Source organism: Terrapene carolina, unplaced genomic scaffold (assembly GCF_002925995.2).
Source record: "Terrapene carolina triunguis isolate 2854851 unplaced genomic scaffold, T_m_triunguis-2.0 Scaffold113, whole genome shotgun sequence".
In the NCBI taxonomy this organism is placed as follows: Eukaryota; Metazoa; Chordata; order Testudines; family Emydidae; genus Terrapene; species Terrapene triunguis.
The window spans coordinates 31,550,706-31,578,384 of NW_020664464.1; the positions used below are offsets into that span (position 1 = coordinate 31,550,706).

At 38.8% G+C, this 27,679-nt stretch overlaps 1 protein-coding gene and 1 long non-coding RNA gene across 3 annotated transcripts in view; one reads left to right on the forward strand and one right to left on the reverse strand.

Moving 5' to 3' along the window:
* Nucleotides 1-27,679, reverse strand: part of SNX2 (sorting nexin 2) — a 52,895-nt gene that overhangs the window by 7,036 nt on the left and 18,180 nt on the right. Inside the window, exons 3-10 of one of the 2 annotated variants that reach the window (XM_024193390.2) lie at nt 24,556-24,716; nt 18,313-18,379; nt 18,080-18,123; nt 17,808-17,949; nt 9,408-9,486; nt 8,222-8,297; nt 6,836-6,949; nt 6,508-6,601 (exon numbers count right to left, since the gene is read on the reverse strand). In XM_024193390.2, the coding sequence (XP_024049158.1) occupies nt 6,508-6,601; nt 6,836-6,949; nt 8,222-8,297; nt 9,408-9,486; nt 17,808-17,949; nt 18,080-18,123; nt 18,313-18,379; nt 24,556-24,716 (777 nt within the window). Of the gene's footprint in view, nt 1-6,507; nt 6,602-6,835; nt 6,950-8,221; nt 8,298-9,407; nt 9,487-17,807; nt 17,950-18,079; nt 18,124-18,312; nt 18,380-24,555; nt 24,720-27,679 lie in introns of both variants that reach the window. The other variant, XM_024193389.2, reaches the window with a different exon arrangement.
* LOC112102231 lies at nt 4-26,925 on the forward strand. Its single transcript, XR_003899822.1, has 3 exons — nt 4-244; nt 7,699-7,799; nt 26,567-26,925. It is a non-coding gene; the product is annotated as an uncharacterized LOC112102231 (long non-coding RNA).

Below are 27,679 nucleotides of genomic sequence, written 5' to 3' on the forward strand. Positions count from 1 at the left end.
AAAGACAAGAGCAAAATTCAGTGTGAAAGTTTTTCAGACGTTACTCCTGGGGGGAAGTCTGAGCCACTGTGCATAATTCATGTCCCCCTGCAGATTTTTCCCCCCCTCCAAGAATATAGATTCTGCTGGAGAGACACTGCAGTTATACCTTTTGCACATCAAAGTCTGCTGTGGAGCCAGAAGAGAGGACAGCCAGCTGGTGGAGAGGGAGGCAAAGAGGCTGCATTCCTCACAGCGGGACCAGGTGAGGAAGCACGGGATGGATGGAGCAGGGCACATGGGGTTGCTGGGTAGTCTCAGACTGTGGTTCAGAAAGGCTAATATGTGTGTGTGGAGGAGCAGATAGACAGACTGGGACATGGATTCAGGCAGGGCCAGATTAACCTTTTCTGAGCCCGGTGCCAAATATATTTGTGGGTCCCTTCTCAGTGTGGGCCTGGCGCAACAGCACCACTGGTGCCATAGTAAATGCGATACTGCCAGGATGGGGATGAAAACATTTATTCAAAAACATAACAAGATATTTGAAGCCACACTTGATTGAGACCTCCACTTGGCCCATAGATAAACTGGGCTAGCATCCATATACCCAGAATACTCTTGAATTTGGTTTGTGTGGGAGGGGGTTAGTTTGTCTTTTTTGTTTAAGCACTCAGGGCCTGCTTGGGGCCCTGAACACAAGTGCTTAATTAGTACACTTATGAGCCATATTAAGCCCGAATGTAGCAGTCAGTGGAGGTGCACCTGCATCTCCACACCACCATCTTCTCCACCCAAAGTTATGTTTCGTAAATACATTTTTTGAAAGCTGCATTTTCTACTTTGATACAATAATGTTTACAAAACTTTTTAAAAAGCTAGTTTCTTTAGCCTATTTCTCCCTTTGCCTCACCACCCCTCATGACTTCAAGTGAAACAGTAAAATTATTGGGGAGGAAAATTGCTGGTGCCCATCTTCTGCAGGGAGAAAGGGCCACAGAGATGCACACACATTACCACAAAGGCTACCACAATCCAGCCTCAAACACCTACCCAAACCTTCACATCTGGGCTCTTATCCCATCCCTCCTACTGTCCTCACTCCACCCAACTAACCCCCACTTTCACACAAAGGCTTTCCTCAATCTCCCTGCTACTGCCCCCACACACTTTCACCCCAGGGCTATCATCTCTCTCCTTTCTGCTGCCACCCCGCAGCCAACCTCCCACCTTCAACCCAGACTCTCTCCTCCCTCTGCCCCCCCACACCCAACCCCCACCTTCAGCGCTGACTCTCCTTGCCCTCTGCCCCATCAACCCCCACTTTCACACTCTGCTTCTTCTATCCCCCCCCTCACAGAGTCACCGCCAACTCCCCCATTGCACCTGGACTTGCCCCACAACTGTCCCTTTCCCCCCAAAACTGTGCTGGGCCCCTCCCCAGAGTGCGGGGGGAACGCATTTCTGGGCATTCCCACTGGCAGGGGGTGTGGCAGCCAGCACTACCCAGCCCAGCTGTCACCGCCCCTCTGGCTCCTGGGGACCACAGACAACCACTCCCCATCCCCGCGCCATGAAGCTGCAGGATCGAGTCAGTGCCCAGGAGCTCACAGCCAGGCATCAGGGTTGCCAGGGGGCTGCACGCTGGGAATCACAGCATCACAGCTACCCTCTGCTCTCCACCACCCCAGGATAGTGGTGGAGACACAGGGGTGGGGGAGCAAGCCAGGAGCCCCCATCCTGTGCCCCATGGGAGAGGGAGGGTGCAGAGGGATCAGCGCCAGGAACCTTCTTCCTGAACCAGACCATTTCCTTGCTGGCAGCGTGGCGCAGGGCATTCTGGGACTAGTAGTGCAACTGGCAACGCAGGTTCCAGGGCCCCAGCGGAACACAGCGGCGTGCAAACTACAATTCTCAGTACATCCTGCAACTGCCAGTCCCTGTTGCGCCTGAGCACTTCACTCCCTGGGCTGCTGAGTGTTTCAGTCATTGCTGGGAAGTTGCTGACTCTTCTGTGGCCAGGGCTGGATTAACCCTTTGTGGGCCCCTTCCAAGCATGGGCCTGGTGCCACCGGAGCCATTGTAAACCCGGTACTGGGCTCAGGAGCAAGTGGGGAGACAGCACTAAGCCAGAGGCTGAATGGGAGGGGGGCTGCAGGGACACATGGGGACGGGGGCAGATGTGCCTGACTAAATGGGAGAGGGTAGGGGTTAACCCCAGGGTCTGCATGAGGGAGGCTCCTCAACTCCCTAACAATCCCCCCACAAAAATAAACTCTGTTCCATACTTCTCCTACCCACACCTAACAACCCTCCAGGTTCACTCCCAGGCTCCTTCCCTCTCCGTCAGCTCCTCCATTACACCTGATTCCCCTAAGCCTTTGCACTGCTTCTGAGGGGTGCAGGAAATACATTTCTGTATTGTAGTTTAAATGAATTACTCAAAGTTCTGTATTAATATGCCTAGTAAAGAATCTATTTGTCAAAAGACATTTCCTGAATCTTTTTTTTTTTGTCTGTATTGTTACAGACATGCTTGTTGACAGGTATTTTGAAATACATTACCAAAATAATTGGAACTGGCATGATTATATTGTGTTATTTTGACAAATAAAATATGCAGAGTTTTAAAATATTGTGTGCAGAATTTTTATGTGCAGAATTCCCCAAGGAGTAAGTAAGTAGTATTCTGGTTTCTTCCTAGAGTTTATAATGAGGCTACAAATTACCCATTAGAAAGGATAGATTATCAAAGACTGGTTCTTGAGACAAGACCACCCATGTTCCCCAGAGATAGGCCTGTGTTTAAAATAATTCAATTTTCCATCTAAATACAATTCTGAAAATATATCTACACTTTTAACTTACCCTTTTCAAAGCTTGTGAGAAAACAAAGCATACATAGCGAGAACAAAAACAAGGCACTGAGAAATAACCATATACAGGGGGTTAAGTACTGCCCTTTCTCTGCAGCAAAACTCATGTCAAGGAGTATGGTGTATCAGGATCAAGTATATAACTCTAAGTGGAAGAAATCGTTAAGTACTGGGGCTGGAGAAAGTGAGGAAACTAAAAGGTTTCCATTTCTGTGCTTTGGCCTAAACTGTATACATTCAAATATTTCTCTTAAGCAAACAAATCAGGATGAAGATAAAACATTAATTTTTTTGAGACAGTTATGGATCCTAGAATTCCAAATTTAAAATTCAAAACAAAATTCAAGATAACGGTAAAAACATTAGGCTCAAACGCCCAAGCATTGGCCTGTGAAGACCAGCCCTTGTGTCTAGCCTGTAATCCTGTTCTGTAAAATTCTACTCCTGAATTATGAGTAAAAAAAAAAAATCTTTGATTATCATCTGTGTCCTGATGTATTCTGTGGAATTGACCCTCTGCTGCAGAACTATGCTACAGAATCTCAGCTTTCATTGAAAAATAAGTTTCTAGTCTTCATGGTTTTGAGAAAAATATTGAAATAGTGAACCGAGTTTAAAAACCATATACTGTTGTTGCTGGGTGTGTAGACAGCCCAAAACAATAGCTCTAAGAGGCATTAACTTTCATCCTCACTCAGGGTCCCACGGACTCTCTGATTCTGTGACCACAGAAGTCACTATCTGCTCAGGCCAAGTGAGCCACATTTTTCTCTCTATCTCCCTGACCCGGCTGCAGCTTTCTCTCACTCTCCAGCTTTTCCCACAAAGGGCAATTACCTGGCTTACAGTGCACTCATTGCACAGTTCTATGGAGCCAGGCAATAGAGCACTGAGGGGGTCAGAGCCCAGCTTATAGCCAGGGAGCAGATGGAGCCAAAAATCTAGATTGATAAAATAAGCTGCCTGGAGAACAGTGCATCACCTGAGGCCTTGGGAACAAGGGAAATGTGTAGCTGAGTGTGGCTATGCTCCCCACTTCCCTGGCACACACAGGGGAAAGGAAGTCAGGGCCGCCCAGAGGATTCAGGGAGCCTGGGGCAAAGCAATTTTGGGGGCCCCTTCTATAAAAAAGAAAAGTTACAATGCTATAGAATACTATATTCTCGTGGGGGCCCCTGCGGGGCCCTGGGCAAATTGCCCCACTTGCCCCCCACCCCCGGGTAGCCCTGAAGGAAGTTCTGAGCTAGGCTGACTGGACAACACTGCAAGAACAAAGACCCAGTGAATGGAGCCAGGCTGCCTGGAGAGTAAAGCAAAAACTTATGCTCAAAAATGCTCAACTGAAAATATGTCTTTACTAGTTTTATATAAATAAGAAAGTTCAGCTATGAAGCACAGATGCACGTGTTTGGAAACAGGGTGGAAAGGAATGAAGTTATTTCATAAGACAATAAATTAACACTGACATTGAGTTTAAGGGTACTTGCTGCAGAATACACGTTGCCTCCTCCTCATCCTCCACCCCCAATTATAATCTTCTCATGATAAAGGGCGGGCAAGTCAGTTTTCGGTTTTAAAAGGCTGCCATAATCATATGGGTGGCACCTTTGTAATTAGGTGCACCTACATCAATATATGAAAGATGACCTACTTGTAGTATAATATGAACCCAGTAAAAGTTTATTATATTACAACATTATCTTCAAAAATACTTACACATTTTTATGTTTAATTTTCATGTTTAATTTTATGCAAATCATTTTAAATAATAATGCTGTATCGAGTTAATTCGTACAAACAGGATTTGATAAACAATTGCCTATGTGCATGTTAGCTTATGTCACAGGTAATCCATTTGGAAACTTGACAAAACTTACAACTAAGGTAACAATGGATTGTAAAAAGCAGCACCACATAAACAGGGCCAATGATGATAACAAATGTTTGTAATTTTAAAACTCAAGTTTTCCTTCTTCTTTTCAGGTATTTAAATAAATACATGTATCTATGGCTTTTTCAAAAAATAACTTTGGTAGTTATTTGAAATTCTAGCAGCCACTGATCACACTCCCTATACAGTACCAAAGCAAGTTTCCGTTTTCATGTGTTCATAGCATCCTGAAATATTTATCTTTAGGGCTGAAGTTTTAATGCCATCTCTGCCTGAAGATCAACATCTTAAATTTTTTTTTTTTTTTTTTTAATTTTCAACATGAGCAAAATGTCTTCATTTAAGATAAAATTTCACACTTCCAATTGTGGAAAAAATATTAATATAGGGTTACAGCAAAATGACTAGTTTGAAATTTGGCACAAGGACTAGTGTGCATTTGGTAAAAGTTTTGAAACTGAAGTCCACCAATTTTTCAATCACTTAGCATGGTCTGTAGACACTCTGTTAATGTTTGCCTTGAGTTTAATAAAGTCCTTTCCCGTTTGACACCACTGTCTATTCTTAGCAGGTTAGGCAGGCATAGTGCCAGCGTTATGGTATGCATGAGGAAGAATACACATCATTAAAGGATTTTCCAGTGTGTTAATCAGGGATAAAGATTCTGTATTTTGTGTTTTCACATCTATCTGGAGTTTTGCTGCATTCTCAAATGTTACAATGTGCTGTAAACTAAGATTTTACTTCTTAAAAAAGTTATGTTTCTATCTTTCTGTTAGGGAGACGTAGCTGAATCTAAAACTGATACTCTGTAGCACTATTAAACCCAGTACACAAAAAACCTGTCCGGCTAAAGAGCTGCAATGGTTTAAGCTAGCCCTTCTCTATCCCATTCACTTTGATAAGACAAAAAAAAAAAATAAAAAAAAAAAAATCAGCTACTGACAATTTTTACTTTTAAAAGACAAATTAAATGCCATGATGACTTATTCTCAGTACAGTTGGCTTAATGCAAGGGTTAGTTTCAACAGAGGCATTTATCTGATCATGTTGCACGTATATTTACGTAATAATTTTTATTCTCATTTTGTTTAAATGTGTAAATTCATAATCTTGCTTTTTACACTGTAAACTATACATTTTAAGACATACAGGATGCACAACAAAGCATTTCTTGACCTATCTTACCTACACAGTCATTTTGCATCAACTGTTAAAACTTCAACCTTGTTCTAAAACAAATATGTCCTTTGTAATTGCTTTAGCTTTACCTGTACCTGTAAGGATGACTGTTAGGAATAGAATTGGTAATCACCTGTAGAATAAACTTGTGTATCACCCATGTTTTGTACCATCAGTGCACAGTTCACTCTTGCAAAGCTTGTACTAATCAAACAAGTGTTCTTGAGAAAAGAATCCAATGCTATAATCAATATAGCAACCTTTAAAAATTCCCTTTTTAATGGGTATAACAGGAATTGTATACATTTGGGATAATAAAATGTAAGTTGAGGGATACAAAAGAAGTTCCAAAATGTTTGATAAGTTTAAATAAAATAATAAAGGTAATTTTAAGTTGGAAAGTTAGTGTATGTTTTGTATTAAACCACAGTATACTCTGAGTCTCTGGCTAACTTACCTTGTATTAGTTGCAAGTCTATAGTAAAAATCAATTTAACATGGATATGAAATAGTTTGTTTTAATAAAATATTTTAACTCCTGGGCACTAAAATTAACACCCACATTAAAACAAAACCTACCTTTTCTGTGGCAGACCAAGGCTTCTACACTGGCATGAAGTTTCCTAAGTTGCTGATCCAGATTCTCAAATTGTTGCTGTTTTTCCTCAAACCACTGGCAAAAGATAAAAAAAACAAGCAGTACAAATTACGTTACCAATAACAAACTACATTCCTTGTTTTAAAGGAACAAATTAACTATGTACAACCATGGTGGTCAACTGATGCAGCTGAGAACCCAAGCCAATAAGTAAATTAATATCCCATTTTCTACTCCTTCAGCCTTAAAATGCAATTGTTGAGCCTCATTAATTTGTCTCATTATTCAAGTCGAAAAATCAGCTCTTACTGCATCCGATTCATTCATCTTGATTGTCATTTTGTTGACAGCGTCGGCAGCCTTGTTCACCATCCTCAATATTCCTGCTCCACTCAGAGCCTGGGTGTTAACTGCTCTCGGCAGCTGGAATTGAATGACAAATAAGGGCAAACAAACCGGTTAAAAGGCTGGAGGTTTAACTGGGCACAAGAGGGACTGAAAAGGATGTAGTGTTTTCTTCACTCTCATATATTTCAATATAGTAGAACCTAATTTCTCAAATTTACTACTTTTACATTCTCAGAGGAAAACTTAAAAATATAGACTTTCCATTTGCTTCTCTTCTGTACCTTTACATTTAGATGGAACAAACACCCTATTTGTCAAAAGTTGTTACGAAATAGCCAAAGGCCTTAACTGGCCACCTATATGCTAGAGAGAGCAAACTGCTACTAAAGAAACAGACAGAAAAGCTTAGATATAGTATAAAACGATAAATACATTGAGATGCTATAATAATATTTCAGTACATTATGAAAATCTTTCAGATCGTATCTTGGTCGTGTACAAATGAGCACACTGTATTTGTGTACATTAATTTCTAAATGTAAGTTGAGTCTTGAAACCTACCTCTCACAGGAATGTCATGAGAATTAGTATTTAAGTTATCCAGTAATGATGCACATGTCAGTGATGTGATTCTTTAGGTATGGTTGGGGTAACATGACTAGGATAATGACGTGGGCTTATTAGACAAGTAAGTATTACAGCAGATACATTATGTGCATCCATAAAACGGACTGTTGTCATATATACAGATTTTTTAAGTGTATTTAATGCTTGTGAAATGTGCTAGATTGATAGCACTGGTGACCAAAGTCCTCTATCCACAGAACAGATATAGTATGGCCAACAGCAGCGCAAACTTCTCCATATTACCCCCACCAACAAACTTCAACCTTGACGTCAGGGGAATCCCATCTAGGGGTTACAGGTGAGAGGATAATTTTGTTTCCATGACAGTTTAAACCCTCAACTCTCTGCTGAAAGCAGCCAACAGCAGTGCCATGTGTATTTTAGTGACTTGGACATTTGTCCATTTGGAGCTGGGAAGAACAATTTATTTCCCATAAACTAGTGAGCAGTCAGGTAACTTCAGAGTCACTACTGACCTAATCTACATTTTAATAAGAGGTAAAGGCAAGAGACTCTGTAGCTCATTGTTTTTGTACCTTGAGACATCTTATCCCACTGAAGATATAATCTAATCTTAGTGCACAAGAAATTATGGGACTAAGTCTCCATATCTAAAGATGAGAATATATTACTTTGTATAAAGTACCATTATTAACTAGAGAACAAATAGGAGAACTTAAAAAACAAAAAACAAACAAACAAACAAAAACACGTAAATACCTCAGAACTTTCCAAGAACTGCCTTAAATCAGGATCCTGTAACAAGGTTGGGTGTTTTACTGTTCGTTGTAGATACCTATGATTTTAAAGATTAAAATATTAGATAACTTAAAACAATTTAGTGCTCCTGACAGCACTGGAAATGTCCTTATCCACGGAGCAAGCAGCGTGCAAGCTTCCCTTAATCATTCTGCCAATATGCTCAAGCCCCCTGTTGTGGAGGAATCACCTCTAAGGGTTAGAAGATAGTTCAGTCTCCCTGCCCCTTCAATCCTTTGCCTCTCTGCTGTGACTTACAATCATGTTTGTGTGTATGTTACCTGCCCCTCCAACCCCCAAAAAACTTAAGCTGATATCAAACACCCAGCATTTGGTTATCTGCCTGTGCCAACAACTATTATGAAAAATCACTATGAGAAGTCTTGTTTACATATACCAAGAAGAGAATGTTACAAAACCAAAGCAACTGAAAATGGGAAGACATGGGTATGCTAAAGAAAAGCCAAGAAACCTAAGGAATACAAGGCAACCAAATTTAGATTCATCCCTTGATGAGTGAAGTTATCAGTAACTGATGAATGAATCTACAGCTCTGATGTTTGCTTTCTTTTGAGAAATTTACTTTTTGCTTTTTCTTGGAACACAAAGATCTATTGCTGCTTGAACAACAGTCTCATGCTATATGTCCTGTCTTGTCCCACGGTCTTTTTTTTTTTTTTTTGCCAGTGCCCTAGTAAGCCCTTTAGGGCAAGGACCGGTCATGTTTGGCTCTGACTTAACAGTACTACTATACAGCATGCAGTGTAGTTATAAATGAACAATGCCATCTATATTATAGAACAGGTTGGACAAAACCTGTCAGGGATGATCTAGGTTTGCTTGGTCCTGCCACAATCAATATATTTGAAAAGGTAGGAAATCATTAAGGTATAATTCTCGTTCAAGTCTCTTTAGTATGGCATCCAACTTAGAATTTTTTTGTTATTTACTTTTTTTTTTTTTAGGTTGCAACTGAATTTAAAAAGTAAAATGAATTGACCAGACTTTAGTCAGAAAATTCAGATTGTGTGGATCTGATCCAGCAGCTCAAGAACTGTACAAGCTGCTGGATCAGACTGGGCATACAGAGCCTACTTAGTACATGAATATACCAGGGGAATGCAGTAAATATAAATACACATATTACCTTTCTAGTGCAGCTCTTCTTTTTTCTACAAATTCTGTAGATGATGAATCTTCCTTGCCTACTTTAACCTTGGTCATGCCTTTGAAGAAAATTATGTGATATTGATTTTACATTACCATGAGGCAATCATGAACATAACTGATGTGCTTAGAACTATAAAGGTATTAAAGCTCACTTGAATGTTATGCATTAAAGTCAAAGTTACATGAAAATCAGCACCAAGGCATACAGAGAAAGATAATGGATACTGTATGCAGTATGCTTTTCTAAAAATTCCCAAATGACAAATTTCTGAAATCAAGTACACTGCTGCTGATAAAAATTTTGGATATTTAAAACAATTTCAATTATAAAAAGTAGGGCCGTCAATCGCAATCAACTCAAAAAATTTAAATCACGATTAAAAAAATTAATAGTGATTAATCGCAGTTTTAATCATACTGTTAACAGAATACCAATTGAAATGTATTATATATATTTTTGGATGTTTTCCTACCTTTTCAAATATATTGATTGCAATTACAACGCAGAATACAAAGTGTACAGTGCTCACTTTATATTTTTTTTTACTACAAATACTTGAACTGTAAAAAAGATAAACAAAAGAAACAGTATTTTTCAATTCACCTCATAGAAGCATGTCCTCTGGAATGGTGGCCGAAGCATGAAAGGGCACACAAATGTTTAGTATATCTGGCACATAAATACCTTGCAAAGCCAGCTACAAAAGTGCCAGGTGAACGCCTGTTCTCACTTTCAGGTGACATTGTAAATAAGAAGTGGGCAGCATTAGCTCCCATAAATGTAAACAAATTTGTTTGTCTTAGTGACTGGCTGAACAAGAAGTAGGATTTAGTGGGTGTGTAGTTCTCTAAAGTTTTATGTTGTTTTGTTTCTGAGTGCAGTTACGTAAAAAAAAAAAAATCTACCTTTATAAGTTGCACTTTCACAATAAAGAGATCGCACTACAGTACTTGTCTGAGGTGAATTGAAAAATACTATTTCTTTTGTTTTTTACAGTGTAAATCAACACTAATATAAAGTGAGCACTGTACACTTTGTATTCTGTGTTGTAATTGCAGTCAATATATTTGAAAATGTAGAAAAATATCCAAAAATATTTATAATAAATTTCAGTTGGTATTCTATTATTGTTTAAAGTGCGATTAAAACTGCGATTGATCACAATTAATTTTTTTAATTGTTTGACATCCCTAATTAAAAAAAAAAGATCTAATAGAAGTCAGATGACTTGAAACTTATTAGGAACTCACACTCCACAGAGTTAAGTTGCAACTTCTAAAAAGTTTGCCACTTTATTGAATAGACTACTGTATAGTGTATTTTCTTGCCTTTTTTTTTTTAAATACTAATTTGGAAGTAAACATGTTTACAAATCCTTGCCATGTAAATATCAGAAACAAAACAATCATTACAAAAGTGAGTTTTTGTTTAAAAAGACATACAATAATATTAGCATCAGATCTCTCTTTTTAGTAGGGTGTTATATTACAGTGACAATCCTTACACCTATGTTACTTCTAGTGATTTTATTAGATTGAGTGATAATTATTTCTAGTGATTTTATTACACTGAGCTCCAATTACATATATTTAACAGAGCAGGCATATCTATCAAATGTTAACATTCAAAAAATTGGACAGGTGTCTTCCCCACCCCCACCCCCCCCGCGCAGGTGAGTACACTGTCTGAATTTTGACTACATGGTAACCTTATATCCAAGTATCTGTCCTCTAATTTGCTTGGTTTGCAGTTGGTGTGTGAATTTTCCATAATCACCACCTTCCTGTATAGATGGACTATTTTTCTCTCTCAAATGAGAAGGTACCACTAGCTTAGTATGACCATTTCCACTTGGAAGCCCCAGGAAAATGACGAAGTGATCCTTTGGTAACAAACATCACAAATTGCTGAATATTTAGTTACGAATGTCATCCCAATACTCTAATGACTGGACATGTCCGCTATATATGCATATAAATTTCCTCTTTCACCACGATTTCTCCAATATCTCACCCCCGCGCCCTCCCCCAAGGCCTGCGTGCTGTGAGGTACCACTGAAATGGTATTGTAAAGAAATGTTCTTTTATCATGCTACAGACTGAAAAGAGGACAAGCAATCTCAAGCTCAAACCCAGGGTAATTTGTCTATCCAGATCCTTTTCCCAGCATGTCAGATATGGACTTTATTTTGGTTAGGAAAATTGTCTGCAAAAACCAATATCAATTAGTTATTTTTCTGTTCCTTAATTGATCAGACACCATTGCTTCTATTCAAATGAGATTTCTGTATAAAACAGCTTTTCTATAAAGTTGAGAAACAAAGTCTAACTTGAAAGTACTGGTACAATGGGGGACTGGGCCAGTTAAAGTTGGTTTTGATTTCTAAGTATGTTAGAAAAGTTTCTTTACTGAATAGATGGCCAACCATATGTAATTCTGCATTTTGGCAGGTGTTAGACTAGATGACCCTTGCTGTCCCTTCTAACCCTATGGTTCTATGATTCTGCGATTCCATGGCTCTCCCAATCTGTAAAGCTCTCTGGTTCGTGATTTGGATTAACAATGGATTATTTGCAATGGGCATCACTGGAGAGGAAAAATAGTTTATTTCTAGTTCTATTCCAAATCCAGAGTAGTCTTCACTAAAAGATGTATATACATTTCTGGAAGGTGTGACTTTTTATTAATGCCTGGTAACATAGCGATATTTTCACTGCCACAATTTTCTTGTTCAATAGTTTGGCTGTGTCAGAGTCCCCCAATCCACAACTGCTTTGAGCTAACTGTTTTGACAATATCATAGAATATTTCAAACAGGTAATCCATCCTGTTTAATGGCTTTCCTATACAAAGCACTGGTGCTCACTCTTTCCCCCACCATCCCACACACACTCCATATAAATTCTAACATCCTCTGCATTTCCGCTAGAGTTTTTTCTAGAAGGATTACAAAAAGATTTTTAAACAAGAAAAGAAATCCTGTGTTCATTCTGACTGTGGCTATTCTTCCCAAATAAGAAATTGCATACTTCCCACAGCACTCCAGATCTTTTCATTTGTAGTACTAGTGATTTGCTATTTAAATCATAGAGCTCTTCTAGCTTGAGAATTGAATTCCCAGGTATCTTACAGAATTTGTTACCCATCTGTACCTAAATATTTTTGGAAGGAATGACATCTCAGTCTGGTAAATTTACAGCTAGCATTTAAAGTAAATTATGCCAAATCTGAAATCCAGATGCTTTCCTACAGTAATAGATTTCTTTAGAAACTAATTTTAGGGAAATATTTGGTTCAGAGAAAAACTGTATTATGTCATCTGTTCATAAAGCTATTTTTGCTGTGTCCCTGCAAGTTCTATTCCAGTGATAAATTCACTGTTCCTTATCCTCTGTGCAAAATCTCCATGGCCAGTGCAAAAAAAGGGAGACGATGGAGATCCCTGCCAAGTTCCTCTGTGTAATTCAAACAGGGGAGATTTAACCTCACTAGCTCACACAGATACTTTTGGGCTGGTGTAAAGAGTAGTTATCCATTTAAGGATCTGAGGGCCAGCATCTATATGGGACAGGCCTTGACACAAAGTTTGACTCTATTCTATCAAAAGCTCTCTCTGCATCAAGTGATAACAAAAGAAGCGGATCTCTTTTTGATCTGGCATTATAGATGATTCCAAGCACTATCAGAATATTGTCTCACATGTCTATCTTTAGTGAATCCAGTTTAATCTGGATTCGTACAAACTGAGAGCATAGACTGCAATCGGCTAGCTACTATTTTTGCTAAAATCTTTGTCATGATTCAGCAATGATATGCGCCTATATGAGCTGCATAAGGTAAGGCCTTTTCCAACTTTAGGGATAACAACAGTGGCTTCTTTCATAGGTTATGGAAGCCCGCCCCAATGGAATAATATTGAAGGTACCTCTCAAGGGACATACTAATACTTCTTTAAATACTTATAAAATCCAGCTGGAAAGCTGTCAGGTCCTGGAATTTTTAACACTTTTCCTACTTGCTAACCTCTAAGATTTCTTCTGTTATTTCTTTATCAATTTTGTTTGTCTTTGGCAACTTTGCTACTTCCAGATATTTCTGAATAACTTCAGGAGCTTGGAGTATCTGAGGCATAGAGGTTTTCATAATAAACAACCAAAGTAGCACATATATCATTAGAGTGTGTAACTGTCTTCTGTAGATTGTTTTTAATTGGTGGAATAATACATTGCTCTTGAATCCCTTTAAGCGTTTGAGCCAATAGTTTATCACTTATTTCCTTTTTCATAACAAAATCTGCTTTGTATACAAGGGCCTTCAGTTAATTGTTGATACAATCTTTGAACCTGTGTATTTATGAAACTATTTTATCATCACCTATTCTAGTTTTATTTTTTCTTGAGCTCTTTTTAAATTGAAATGTTCTTCTTTTCAACTGGCTCCTAAATATTACTTAACCTGCCTCCTAGCGAAGACCTCTTTATATTATAGTGCATTTTTAATAATAATGATACAGTCAAACACCCAACATTTTCATTCTATTACTTTTAATTTAATAAAACATAAGAATGGCCATACTGGGTCAGACTAAAGGTCCATCAAGCCTGGTATCCTGTCCTCTGACAGTGGACAATGGCAGGGGCCCCAAAGGGAATGAACAGATAGGTTATCATCAAGTGATCTATGCCCTGTTATCCACATCTATTCTGTAGTGGGGGGGCCAAAACTGGAAGCAATGCTCTAGATGTAGCCTCACCAATGCCGAATAGAGGGGAATAATTACTTCCCTCAATTTGCTGGCAGTGCTCCTATTAATGCAGCCCAATATACCATTAGCCTTCTTGGCAACAAGGGCACACTGTTGATTCATATCCAGCTTCTGGTCCACTGTAATCCCCAGCTCTTTTTCTGCAGAACTGCTGCTTAGCCAGTCGGTCGGTCCCCAGCCTGTAGCAGTGCATGGGATTCTTCCATCCTAGGTGCAGGACTCTGCACTTGTCCTTATTGAACCTCATCAGATTTCTTTTGGCCTAATCCAATTTGTCTAGGTCACTCTGGGCCCTATCTTTACCCTCTAGCATCTCTCTCTCTCTCTCCGCAGCTTAGTGTCATCCACGAACTTGCTGATGTTCCCATCATCCATCCCATCATCCAGATCATTAATGAAGATGTTGAACAAAAAACCTCTGGGGCACTCTGCTTGATACCGGCTGCCAATTAGAAATCGAGCTGTTGATCACTACCTGTTGAGCCCGACAATATAGCCAACTTTTTAACTTGCTGGCAAGAATACTGTGGAGGACCGCATCAAAAGATTTGCTGAAGTCAAGGTATATCACGCCCATCACTTTCCCCATATCCACAGAGCCAGTTATCTCATCATAGAAGGCAATCAGGTTGATCAGGCATGACTTGCCCTTGGTGAATCCACGTTGACTGTTCCTGATCACCTTCTTCTCCTCCAAATGCTTCAAAATGTATTCCTTGAGGACCTGCTCCATGATTTTTACAGGGACTGAGGTGAGGCTGACCTGTCTGTAGTTCCCCGAATTCTCCTTCTTCCCCTTTTTAAAGGTATCTCATAACTGTCCAGGGCTAGAAATAGGAATCTCATCCCATTCATTGCAAAGGGAAGATTCCCAGTCTTGGTTGGACCCAACTCAATTTTAGCCCTACAGGGTCCCAAAATACAGGACCCTGAAGTCACAACTTTGGGGTTTAATTTTTTCCAACAGCTTTTTCTAAGAGCTTTTATAGCTCCCTCTAAACCCTCTATAAGTGGACTCGTAGTAAGCAAGAATAAAAATATAAAAGTAATCCCAATAAACTAAATTTTTTTACCACAATTTCTGTAGATTATGGAAACTCTGTGGGATAAAGGGTTTATCAACATTCATTGTGAATGACACACACACACACACACACACACACACACACACACACACACACACATATACTAACCCAGCCTAGTTCAGCTGGACTCATTCATACAATCAAAATTGGTTTTCCAGAGATGTGAGAACTGCCATACAGTACCAGATCAATGGTACATCTAGTCTAGTCCAGTACCCCCTCTCACCCTGTGTATGAGAGATACTTTAGGGCAGTGATACACTGTGGCTCTAGAATTTCATGACACTTTCAGGCACCACATATTTTTCAAGTCCGAGGATTTGATGGGAGCTGTTCACTGTAGATAGAGCAAGGAGAGAAAACAGCTTGATGCCACAAGTGTTCCCCATGATGTACAAATGGGCCAGAGCTGCCAGGATCTCTCTTCTTAACCATCAGATCAGTAGAAAAGAGAGAAGGACAAAAAGTAATGAGGGATTCATGTTTTGAGCATCTAACAAGACTATTGCATCACATACAGCAAGATGGAAAAAAAATAAATCAGAATTGGCTGACTTTTACACTGAATAAATCACTACCTCCCTGTTCTGTTAACAGTTTAAACTACAGATAAAAATTAGATCCATTAATTTAATTTCAGTAGAACACTCAGACAACCTCAAGTGAATGAACAGCTTTGGTGAAAACTTTACAAATGAACACCAATTCACACCGCTGAGCAATAAACAGATTTAAACACCTCCAGCCATGTCAATACTTAGAACAAAATTACTAGATGCATCAGTTACCCATTGTTTAGTTATTGAAATATACTGCAGTGAATCTATTCTCTGGCTATCATCCCAATGCAGATTAAACGATTCTTCTGTACTGTATATACTAAACCGGAACAGTCATATAGCACGCTACAGAAATGATTTAGTGGTTACTGTGGAAGAGTAATTAAAAGTCAGCTCAGTTCACAGTTGCAGTTAGAAAAGACAAATAAGAAGCTAGATTATATCAGTAGAGGAACAGAATCACAAGAGATTACATACTGTTAGTGCAGCACACTTCAGACACCCATCTGGAATATAGTATAAAGTATTGGTCATTATACCAGTGCCTTAGAGGAGGCCAATGAAGATTATTGAGACCAGATATTTAAGTTATGAGGACAAGTTAAAATGCAGTCCTACACTGTAGAATGACTTGTGTAAGAAGGTACCATTTTACATAAAGATTTGCTTCCTGTGCATACTCAGCAATATTTACTTATTTCAGTGACAAAAATAAGTTTTACAATTTTTACTTCTGTTACCTTAAGACACCAACTACAGTTATGGGAGAGGAAGATGGATTCTATTCCTCCTTGTGTATTGAATAAGATTGCTTATTAATCTCCAATCAGTTACACCTATGTAAAGCCATTGAATGTAATGGCTTTGCATGGGTATAACTGAAGGCTTAATTTGGCCTTGAGAGCCTTTAAATATGTGTGATGCAGAAAGATAAACTGCTACTCCCAGTGCCCACACTAAGCTTGAAGGACTGGCAACAAGAAATCATCTTTATTAAGAGAACACACTGGAGGTAGATCCTTGCTAAACCAGGGGTGCTGGAACAACTTGTACAGTGAGGAGTGCTGAGAGCCACTGAACCAAACTGTAAACCCTGTATATGACAGAAACCACTTCAAGCCAGGGAGGTGCGGCAGCATCCCCAGCACCACTAGTTCCAGCATTTATGTGCTCAGACCATGCTGATTTATACCAGCTGAGGATCTGATCCTAAACAGCATTCATGGAGACACCGGTGTCATTCAGGGTCACTATTCAAAGCAGAACCGCACTTTAAGGGAGATAGGCTTTTTCTCATTAGAAATGAGGACAAATAAGGGGACATTAACAGGTGTTTTCAAAAATTACAAAAAGCGCTGAAAAATCTATTGACAAATACTAGTAAGGGGTTCAAAGCTGAACAGAAGTTAGGACATGGACTAAACAGGGAATGCAGGGGATACTACTTCAAACAACTGGTAATGAACACAAAATAAGTTAAATGAAAAAGTCTCAAAGCAAAGAGACTAGGCTGAAAATCTAGGAAAATGGACAAGAAACAAGAGGCCAGGCATTAGGTCAGATCTCCTTTTCATACTACCTCACTTCTTATATGCTCCAGGACGGGGGTAGTTATATATATTCTCTCAACTGAAGTTTACTGTTGAATACTAGCTTTTGTTACTGTTCCTATTCTCTTCTCACCCTTAATCCCTACTTGCACTAAAAATAGTCTTCTTTTACAAGCATTTTAATTTACAACCCATTTTAATTTTCAAGATCCTGAGATCCAAGCAGTTGGCAGTATTCTATGCAAAATATTTTGTTCAAATGATATTTTGACATGAACTATACATTTTATTTTCAGACACCATGTGTTACAATTTTAATATTTGCATTTAAATAATATTTGAGGGCTAATGCAAGACAAATAAAGCCGAGTCAAAGATTGGATGTATATGTTCATCCTTATAGAAACCATGCTTACCTACAATACTTTTTTCTGGAGCTGGAGGCACAATGTAACCAATGTGCAGGTATTTTGTTGCTAATTTGCTGTGCAAACCAAGAAAGTCACTGAATCTTCTTTTAACAGAGAATTCATTTTTGTGAAACATAGAAAGGGATGTCTAAAAAAAAAAATCCACAGAAAAGTTGTATTTTAATTTTCAGTTATTTTTTCCATCTACTCAGGTGTACTGTAGTTGATATTCTGTATATTTATATTCAAGGTGAAAAGTAGTTGCAGACAATAGTTACCTTTGTTGTTACTCTGTATGCCATGTAAGCATTCATGCCATCCCCTGTAAGAAGATACACAGTTAAAAGAAAGGTACTTAATCCAAGGGCAAGTCTTCTGAATCACATATATGCTGGAATTATAAATAAATGCAAAATTATGCTAAAACCAAAGTTTTTTTTTTCAAATAGCAAGTAGACAATTTAATGCTGAAAGAATGCCATCTTTCTCTGCGTCTGAGATACCAACTCACCAACTTTCTCTGGGTCTGAGACATTGATTTCTATATCAAATACGTCTCCATTTGCTTCCTCTTCAATCTACAGAGAAGAATGTATGGCATTAACAGTATACTAGTGAGTTAACTTTCAAAGGATAATTAAGGTAGCTCCCCAACTAAATCTATGGATACAAGAAAAAACAGTAAATTTGTGTGGAACCTAAAAAAGCATAACTGAGGCTAGGTCCACACTACCCGCCTGATTTGGCGGGTAGAGATCGATCTTCTGGGATCGATTTATCGTGTCTCATCTGGACGCGATAAATCGATCCCAGAAGCGCTCCCCCGTCGACTGCGGAACTCCTGCTCGCCGAGAGGAGGAAGCGCGGTCGACGGAGGAGCTTGCCTGCGCCGCGTGGACCCGCAGTAAGTAAACTTAATTCGATCTAGGAAACATCGACTTCAGCTACGCTATTCTCGTAGCTGAAGTTGCGTTTCCTAGATCGATCCCCCTCCCCAGTGTGGACCAAGCCTGAGATCCCTTCCATCCCATTTTAGTGGAAAATGTGAAGACACTAGTATTTACCATAGTAAAGGTTGAAAAATGCTTTCCCCAAAAGTTTCATTTTGAGCCCTCCGACAAAGGCTTTTAGTCGGGAAACCTTATCCACCTGAAATGTTACAGATCTCATTTTATTCCAAAGGAGATTTTTTCTAGAGGAAGTTTGAAGCAAATTGGACATATGTTTAGAAGAAATGGGGTTAAAAACAAAACTCAGATGTTTTCATTTAAAACATTTTCCTAAATTTCTGGATCATAAAGAGAAAACTATCTAGAATTAGTCTAGAAATATCAAATTAGTTTTTTCTAGCTATTACAGATGCCTTTAATTGAGGAGGGGGGGGAGATTGAATGGGGAGGAAAATTAAATTCCATTTTATTGTACGTAAGGGGAACTGAAATATTTTAGACACCGCTCAAGTCCTGACCACTCATGTGCACTTCCTAAACTCCATGTGGCATGATGCAGACTTTGTCAGGCCTTCCATTAAATCCTTTATGAAATCCACACATTGTCATAGGAGAAGTGGCAACAATAGGGAAGCCAGTTTGGAGTGGGGGAACAAGAATCACAGCAAAGCAGAGAGATCTGTCTAGCAAGAAGCAGTTCAAAGGAGACAAGAAAACAGTCTAGGAAAGAAGAGATTCATGCTGTACAGCTCACAAACGAATTTTGTAGAGATGCTTGTCAAATGAATACAGTATACTCCCAATTATAGAATCATAGAACTGGAAAGGACCTCGAGAGGTCATCTAGTCCAGTCCCCTGCACACAAGGCAGGACTAATTATCTAGGCCATTCCTGATAGTTGTTTGTCTAACCTGCTCTTAAAAGTCTCCAATGATGGAGATTCCACAACCTCCTTAGGCAATTTATTCCTGTGCTTAACCACCCTGAAAGTTAGGAAGTCTTCCCTAATGTTCAACTTAAACATCCCTTGCTTCAATTTTAGCCCATTGCTTCTTGTCCTATACTCAGAGTTTAAGAAGAACAATTTTTTTCCCTCCTCCATGTAACAACCTTTTACATACTTGAAAACTGTTATGCCACCTCTCGGCCTTCTCTTTTCCAGACTAAACAAACCCAATCTTTTCAATCTTCCCTCATAGGTCATGTTTTCTAGACCTTTAATCATTTTTGTTGCTCTTCTCTGGACTCTCTCCAATTTGTCCACATCCTTCCTGAAATGTGGCACCCAGAACTGGACACAATAGTCCAGTGGAGGCCTAATTAGAGCAGAGTAGAGCATAAGAATTACTTCTCATGTTTTGCTTACAACATCCCTGCTAATACATCCCAGAATGATGTTCACTTTTTTTGCAACAGCATTACCTGTTGACTCATATTTAGCTTGTGGTCCACTATGACCCCCAGATCCCTTTCCGCAGTACTCCTTCCTAGGCAGTCGTTTCCCATTTTGTATGTGTGTAACTGACTGTTCCTTCCTAAATGGAGTACTTTGCATTTTTCCTTATTGAATTTCATTACTTCAGACCATTTCTCCAGTTTGTCCAAATAATTTTGAATTTTAATCCTATCCTCCAAAGCACTTGCAACCCCTCCCAGCTTGGTATCATCCGCAAACTTTATAAGTGTACTCTCTGCGCCATTATCTAAATCATTGAAGAAGATATTGAACTGATCCCCATGGAACCCCACTCGTTATGCCCTTCCAGCAGGACGGTGAACCACTGATTACTACTCTCTGAGAATGGTTTTCCAACCAGTTTTGCATCCACTTTATAGTAGCTCCATCTTGGTTTCATTTCCCTAGTTTATGAGGAGGTCATGTGGGACAGTATCAAAAGCTTTACTAAAATCAAGATATACCATGTCTACCGCTTCCCCCATCCAGGAGGCTTGTTACCATGTCAGGTTGGTTTGACACAATTTGTTTTTGACAAATCCATGCTGACTGTTACATATCACCTTATTATCTTCTAGATGTTTGTAAACTGATTGCTTAATTATTTGCTCCATTATCTTTCCGGGTACAGAAGTTAAGCTGACTAGTCTGTAATTCTCTGGGTTGTCCTTATTTCCCTTTTTATAGATAGGCACTATATTTGCCCTTTTCCAGTCTTCTGGAATCTCTCCCATCTTTCATGACTTCTCAAAGATAATCGCCAATGGCTCGGATATCTCCTCAGTCAGTTCCTTGAGTATTCTAGAATGCATTTCATCGGGCCCTGGTGACTTGAAGACATCTAACTTGTCCAAGTAATTTTTAACTTGTTCTTTCCCTATTTTAGCCTCTTCTGATCCTATTTCATCTTCACTGGCATTCACTATGTTACACATCCAATCGCCACCAACCTTCTTTGTTTCAGTTTTCACCAAGAAGTCATTAAGCACCTTTGCCATTTCCACATTTTCTGTTATTATTTCACTCCCCTCCCCCATTGAGTAACGGGATACCCTGTCCTTGGTCTTCCCTTTGCTTCTAATGTCTTTAGCTAGTTTGATCTCGTTTCGTGCCCTGGCCTTTCTAATTTTGTCCCTACATACTTGTGTTATTTGTTTACATTCATCTTTTGTAATTTGACCTAGTTTCCACTTTTTGTAGGACTCTTGATTTTTAGATCATTGAAGATCTCCTGGTTAAGCCAGGGTGGTCTCTTGCCATACTTCCTATCTTTCCTACGCAGTGGGATAGTTTCCTCTTGTGCCCTTAATAATGTCTCTTTAAAAAACTGCCAACTGTCTTCTATAGTTTTTCCCCTTAGACTTGCTTCCTATGGGATCTTACCTACCAACTTTCTGAGTTTGCTAAAGTCTGCCTTCTTGAAATCCACTGTCTTTATTTTGCTGTTCTCCCTTCTACCATTCCTTAGAATCATGAACTCTATCATTTCATGACCACTTTCACCCAAGCTGCTTTCCACTTTCAAATTCTCAACCAGTTCCTCCCTATTTGTCAAAATCAAATCTAGAACAGCCTCTCCCTTGGTAGGTGTCTCCACCTTCTGAAATAAAAAACAGAATAGCATAGGGAACATGGATTTTAACTAGATAATCAGGAGTTCAGATAACAGAGGGCAGGAGCCATTCAGAAGTGGGCAGCTCCCCATGCAGTCATGAGCTTGGCTGTCTCCTTACCGCAGTCCTGGCCAGGAGTCTCTGCTCTACCCCACCAGAACTACAGCCTCCCCTGTGTACCTTGCGCCTGCAGGGATTGGGTGTCACCAGCCCTGCAGCAGCACAGGGGGCTCTGCAGGTCTGCTGTCATGGCCCTGCTCACTTGTTCCCATGACAGTGGGACTGCACAGGGCTCCCTTTGCTGCTGTAAGAACCATTTAGCAACAGGTTGGCCCCCTCTGTATCCGGGGGCTCATCCTCCTCGCAGTCCTGGCTGAGGGTCTCTGCTCTGTTACCTGAAGCACCACATTATCTGAATCCTTTCCTTGTCCCTCAGCATGAGATACATGCCCTTTGCAGCCTGTATCTTGTGTTGGGGACAAGTAAAGGATTCAGATAATGCAGAGTGTCAAAAAATACAGTTCTGGATAAATGTATTTTTGAAACACTGGGGGGTTGGAACTATTAACCCGAAGGAAGAATCTATTACTTCAAGAAATATGAATCTTCTTGGAAAACCCAAAACATGTTTAAGTCTGGGAATTTTAAATTAATGTTTTGCTTTAAGGACACAAACATTGGAAATTACCAGGGTGGATTTGATTTAAATCAAATTGATTTAAATCACTAGTCAGGAAGACTTGATTTAATCATGGATTTCTACATAAAAGTGCATTCTTGTTGGTTGTTATAACCTTAATACATATTCTTCACAGGTAGAGGAACTTTATTAAAATATTCCCAAACTGGGTCTCTTTTAAGGCCTGCTGCCATTATAGGTTTTCCATTCTAGTGAGAGAATGGTATGGTAGCTCTCAAATCAATGAAAGCTACACTCAGAAAGACCTCAAGACTTCTGGAATATGCTGCTCAAACAGTTTCACTTTTGTTTCTACTGCCTGTCCCCCCCTTCTCACATTTATCTTCCGACTTCTTCTCCTTGTCCAGATCTATTCCGCCCCCAACAATCTTCTATTCATTGAACTTTTTGAAACTTTGCACTTTTAGAGAGAGGTAAGGGATTGACTCTGTGTACACACATCCACAGTTTGAGAACTGCAAAACTAAGCATCTCTGATGGTATCTTCTAGACTGAGCACTGAGTCCCACTGGGCAGATAGAAAGATTAACCTAAATAATCTATACAGAAGCCCCTGGAACTCCAGAAGATTGGGTCCCTAATCCATGAACTATTGGAACTCATTTACAAAACTTTTCTTAAACTTTACATGAATATATTGTCTCATACTATAGAATTAGAATTTATAATCCCTATTCCATGATGAGATATCTTTGAGCTATAATGTATCTTTATTAAAACTATCTTCAGATTGCTTTTTGAGGAAAAAACCTATTTATCAAAAAATCCAATTTAAATTAAAAAAAAAAATCAGATTTTTTTGATTTAAAAATAAATAAAAAATCATTGATTTTTATCCACCCTGGAAATTACTGACATGTAGAGTTAAAATAATGTGAACAATCTCTGTTCCAAGATAAAGTGTTTCCCTTTTTAGTCAATCTTTAATAACTTAAACATAACTGTCAACCACCACCAGAAGCAGAATACATTTCTCTTTATCACACAGTAGTTACATACTCCCTAGCCTTCTTTATAACCATATATACAGCACAAAAAGAAAGTACTTTTACCAATTCCATTTGGACAAGCAACATATTGAATTCCATTATTTCTCATTATTCACATGTGCAAGCAGTTAAACAGATGTCAGAAAAAACTAGGTAAGCTACATATACATACCTATAATGCAGATAATTAAATTTGGTACTTATATTGCAAGTGCAAAGGTTAGTGTGGTGATGAAGTATCTCACTTAGTACTGGGACATTTACATATGAAGCCAATTATAAAACCAATGCTTTGTATTCACATTTGATATTCCATCTGCCAAATACTCTCATGCGCTGAGTGCCTGCAACTCCCATTGCTATGAATGGGCGCTGATTTGCTCAGCACCAGATTTTTGCTCTTGAACAAAGTAATATTGATGGCCTCCTACGATTAGATCCTTAAGGTGGTCCAGCAGTTTATTCAGTTTGTCCATCACTGGTGATCTTATTGCACCACCAAAATTCTTATCATCCAGGTGATCGTCAGCCATGTAGCAAGATTTCTTGATACATATGCCACTTGTGATTTTTAAAGCAGTGCCTAAAGTTAGATCTACAACATGCCAGTGGGAGTTCAGGTACTCAGCATCTCTTCAGTATTTGCCCACGACTATTTCAAGTAATGTTTTTATTTTGCAACTTTTATATTATCAGTGTATTAGATGTTCATATGGGAGCAAGGAAAATAATTGTTATGGACTATAGATTGAATCTTGATCTCAATATACAGGGAGTTGTGAACAGAATCCCCTAAATGAATATTCATAAGATCTTTTCTAAGAAGGACATCTTGCAGAAAGTAAACACGCAATAGATATTTGCATAAATTTCACACACACCCCCATGGCAATGAATGTTCTTGTGATTCAGAGTCTACATAGTTAATACCTTCAGTTGCAATTTTTCATGCTGTTTTAAAAATGAAGTACCATAACTTAAATCTGTACATATCATAGCAATAGTATTTGCAACAAAGTGTTAAAATACTAAATTATTCAGTTACCTCTTCCCTGGATCTATCAAAAATCACAGGGGCTGTTATACTTTTTGATTCCATTCTGGGAGTTACTAGTGTAGTGGGCGTTACAGGAGTGATTGCAGGAGTAGGATCTGGAGACAGTATTGGTTCCCTTTCTGGACTATCCAGAGAAACCTCTTCTGTAGCTTCTAGGTAAAGATTTTATGAATTAGTACAAAATATTACACAAGATGCCCATAACATACATGCATGATATAAAATATTTCACTAGCACACTACCTACAAGTTTATTGTCATTCATAGGAATTGATTGTACATCTTATTGTATATCTCTTCATTCTTCAAATTGAGAATTATTGCAAACATTGCACTAATAGTTTAATGGATAATGCTTATATGGGTTTCCATGGTACTGTTAATTATAGTTTACATTACAGCCTTCCTCCAATTTCAGGGGGTTTTGTTGTAAAATTTATCTGTAAAAATTTACTTTGAAGTGAACTTTGTCAGCAAGGGCTCTGTTCAGAACAGAGCAATTAAATCAAGGGATATTTGGGGGCACAAGGAAGAACTGACTTTGGCAAGAATAAAAACAGTGCATGAAGTGGTTAGTTTTAGAATTCACTACTCAAACCCAATAAGTATTTAGATATTGTAGCAGATGATGAAGCCTTCAGTGGAAGTCTTTAGGGGGGTATTTTGGGGGGGGGGGGGGGGGAGACAGGGGTGTGTTTCTAAGATTGTGAGAGTGGCAATAGTCATTCTCTTAAATTAGGAGAGCCTGCATGCAGGGTAGTGAAGATTTCCTACAAATTTTTAAGCATACAGATCTGCTGCACATATGCAGTATTTATATAAATTCATGAAGTTCAATATGGTCAACAATCCAGAAGCTAAATTGTCCATTAAGCAGGCTTTGAATTGATAACTGAGCATCTTCATAGCCTATACAGATAATTCCTGTTTTAAGAATGAGGACAACCAATGAAGCTAAAGAATGCACAAAATTTAAAACCGATAAAGGTAATTTAACACAATGCATAAACCACCTCAGACACTCACTACTGTAAGATATCCAGGCAAGAGATTAGCAGAATTCAAAAAGATTAGGCATTTATATGAATAGTAGAAATATTCATACTTACACTAAATAGGATTAAAATGCATAATATATACAAACCATTACATTTCAAGACATAATCCAAGTACTCTCTGGAGTCCAGAGAAATGACTCCCAATACCTAGATACTACATATTTGTCAATTATAAGTTTATCGTTCCTTCCCCCAGTACCTGAATTTGGCCACAGTCTATATAAATCTTTATCTCAACCAGAACAGAGCTTTGTATATTCTGAAATAACTCAATGATATTTTTACTCAAATTATTACTTAACAAGATATGCACTTTAAAAACTTATTTCTGTTTACCAATAGCCTTTTGATAGTAGATAATGTTTAGTAAACATTTAGCAGCTTTCATATAATTTTATTTTGATTACTTTAGAATTACATAAACAAGAAAATGGTTATAATCTGGACTTCCCATGGCAAATTGTATTCATATACCAATGTAACTTGGACATGACTGACTTTGGAGTTACTCTGAATTATACCAACCTAATGGAAAAGAATTCAGTTCACTAAGTCTATTGATTTTTACAAATAGCACATCAGCTCAAGGCTGCAGCAACAGTTTATATTTTCAGCTGGAAACTGAACTGCCTTGCTTTTGTGAGGTTAACAATCTTTAAAGTTATACATGTTGCATACATAACTGCACACCTTTTTTAATGTAATTAAGGACCCAGATTCTAAGTATATTTAGTATTTATATTTAGTATATAAACTCATATGCCTTCATTGTACTATTCAAGATGCAATTGTTTAATTTTTTCATAGCAAAATGGAAACATTATATTCGCTGTTTCTATAGCTCCTGTTACTTCATGCATAACTCTTGATTCATGTAGCAAAATGATCAATTCTTCCATATGTAATTTCTTGCCATTCTCTCATCCCCATTTTACCTCCAGGGACCATGAAGATCATGAAGATATTTGGGCATATTTTGACACTTAGAAGCACTCAAGTCAGGACGCCCTCTAACAGGAGGAAAGATTCTCACTGGCAAACATTACTTACATACTGAACCACAGTATCTGAGGAACTGCTTAAATTATGGGAGCCACATAAGTACAATGCACAGTTTGCGCTAAACATCAGCCAGTGCTCTGTTAGTGTGGGCATTTCCAGACTCTAGAGTTCCACAATGATTTTCAAAAAGTGAATTGAAAAGTAAAAGTTTATGCCCTTTACTGCTATTTTGTAATGTATAGTGACCGCCGAGAAGGTTTTTTTTCCCCCTCAAAAAAGCTTTTTTTGAAAAAAAAAAGTCAGAAATATAAGATTCATCTATTTGGCTAGCTGTCTTTGAAGTACCCAAATGGTGATGTCAAAACTGCAGCCCTGCATGCCCTCAGATATGTAGAGAGGATACTGATTCTCACAGTAACCAACTAAAGAAATGTAGTCTGAGAATAAGCACTGTCCCACCTCACTTGGGGAAAGCTGTAGCTTAGGTTTTAGATAAGTGTGGGAAATCACCATTAAAGTCCTCCTAAGAGCTTACTAAGGATATCCAGCAAAAAGAAAGTGGCAACCCGTTACTACTGTATGTATTTAGACTGCTTTATTTCTCAAAGGGCAGTAAAAGGCACCGCTTTTTGCTTTGCAGTTCACTTCTAATACTTATGGGTATGTCTATGCTGCAATTAGAAACCCATGGCTGGCCCATGCCAGCTGACTGAGGCTTGCGGCGCTCAGATTGTGGGGCTGTTTAACTGTGTGGCGTACACATCTGGGTTCGGGCTGGAGCCCAGGCTCTAGGATCCTGTAAGGTAGGAGGATTCCAGAGTTCAGGCTGTAGCCTAACCTAAACATCTACACTGCAATTGAACAGCCCCGCCGCCCAAGCCCCGCGAGCCTGAGTCAACTGGCATGGGCCAGCTGCAGGTGTCTAGTTGCAGTGTAGACATACCCTTATTGTCCAACTACATCCAATCGGTTACATCTGTCCCACGTAATCAGGGTATAAGTGGCTAGGCTCTCTCACAGAGACCTAGCAGAAGTTTCCATTTTGCTTTTGG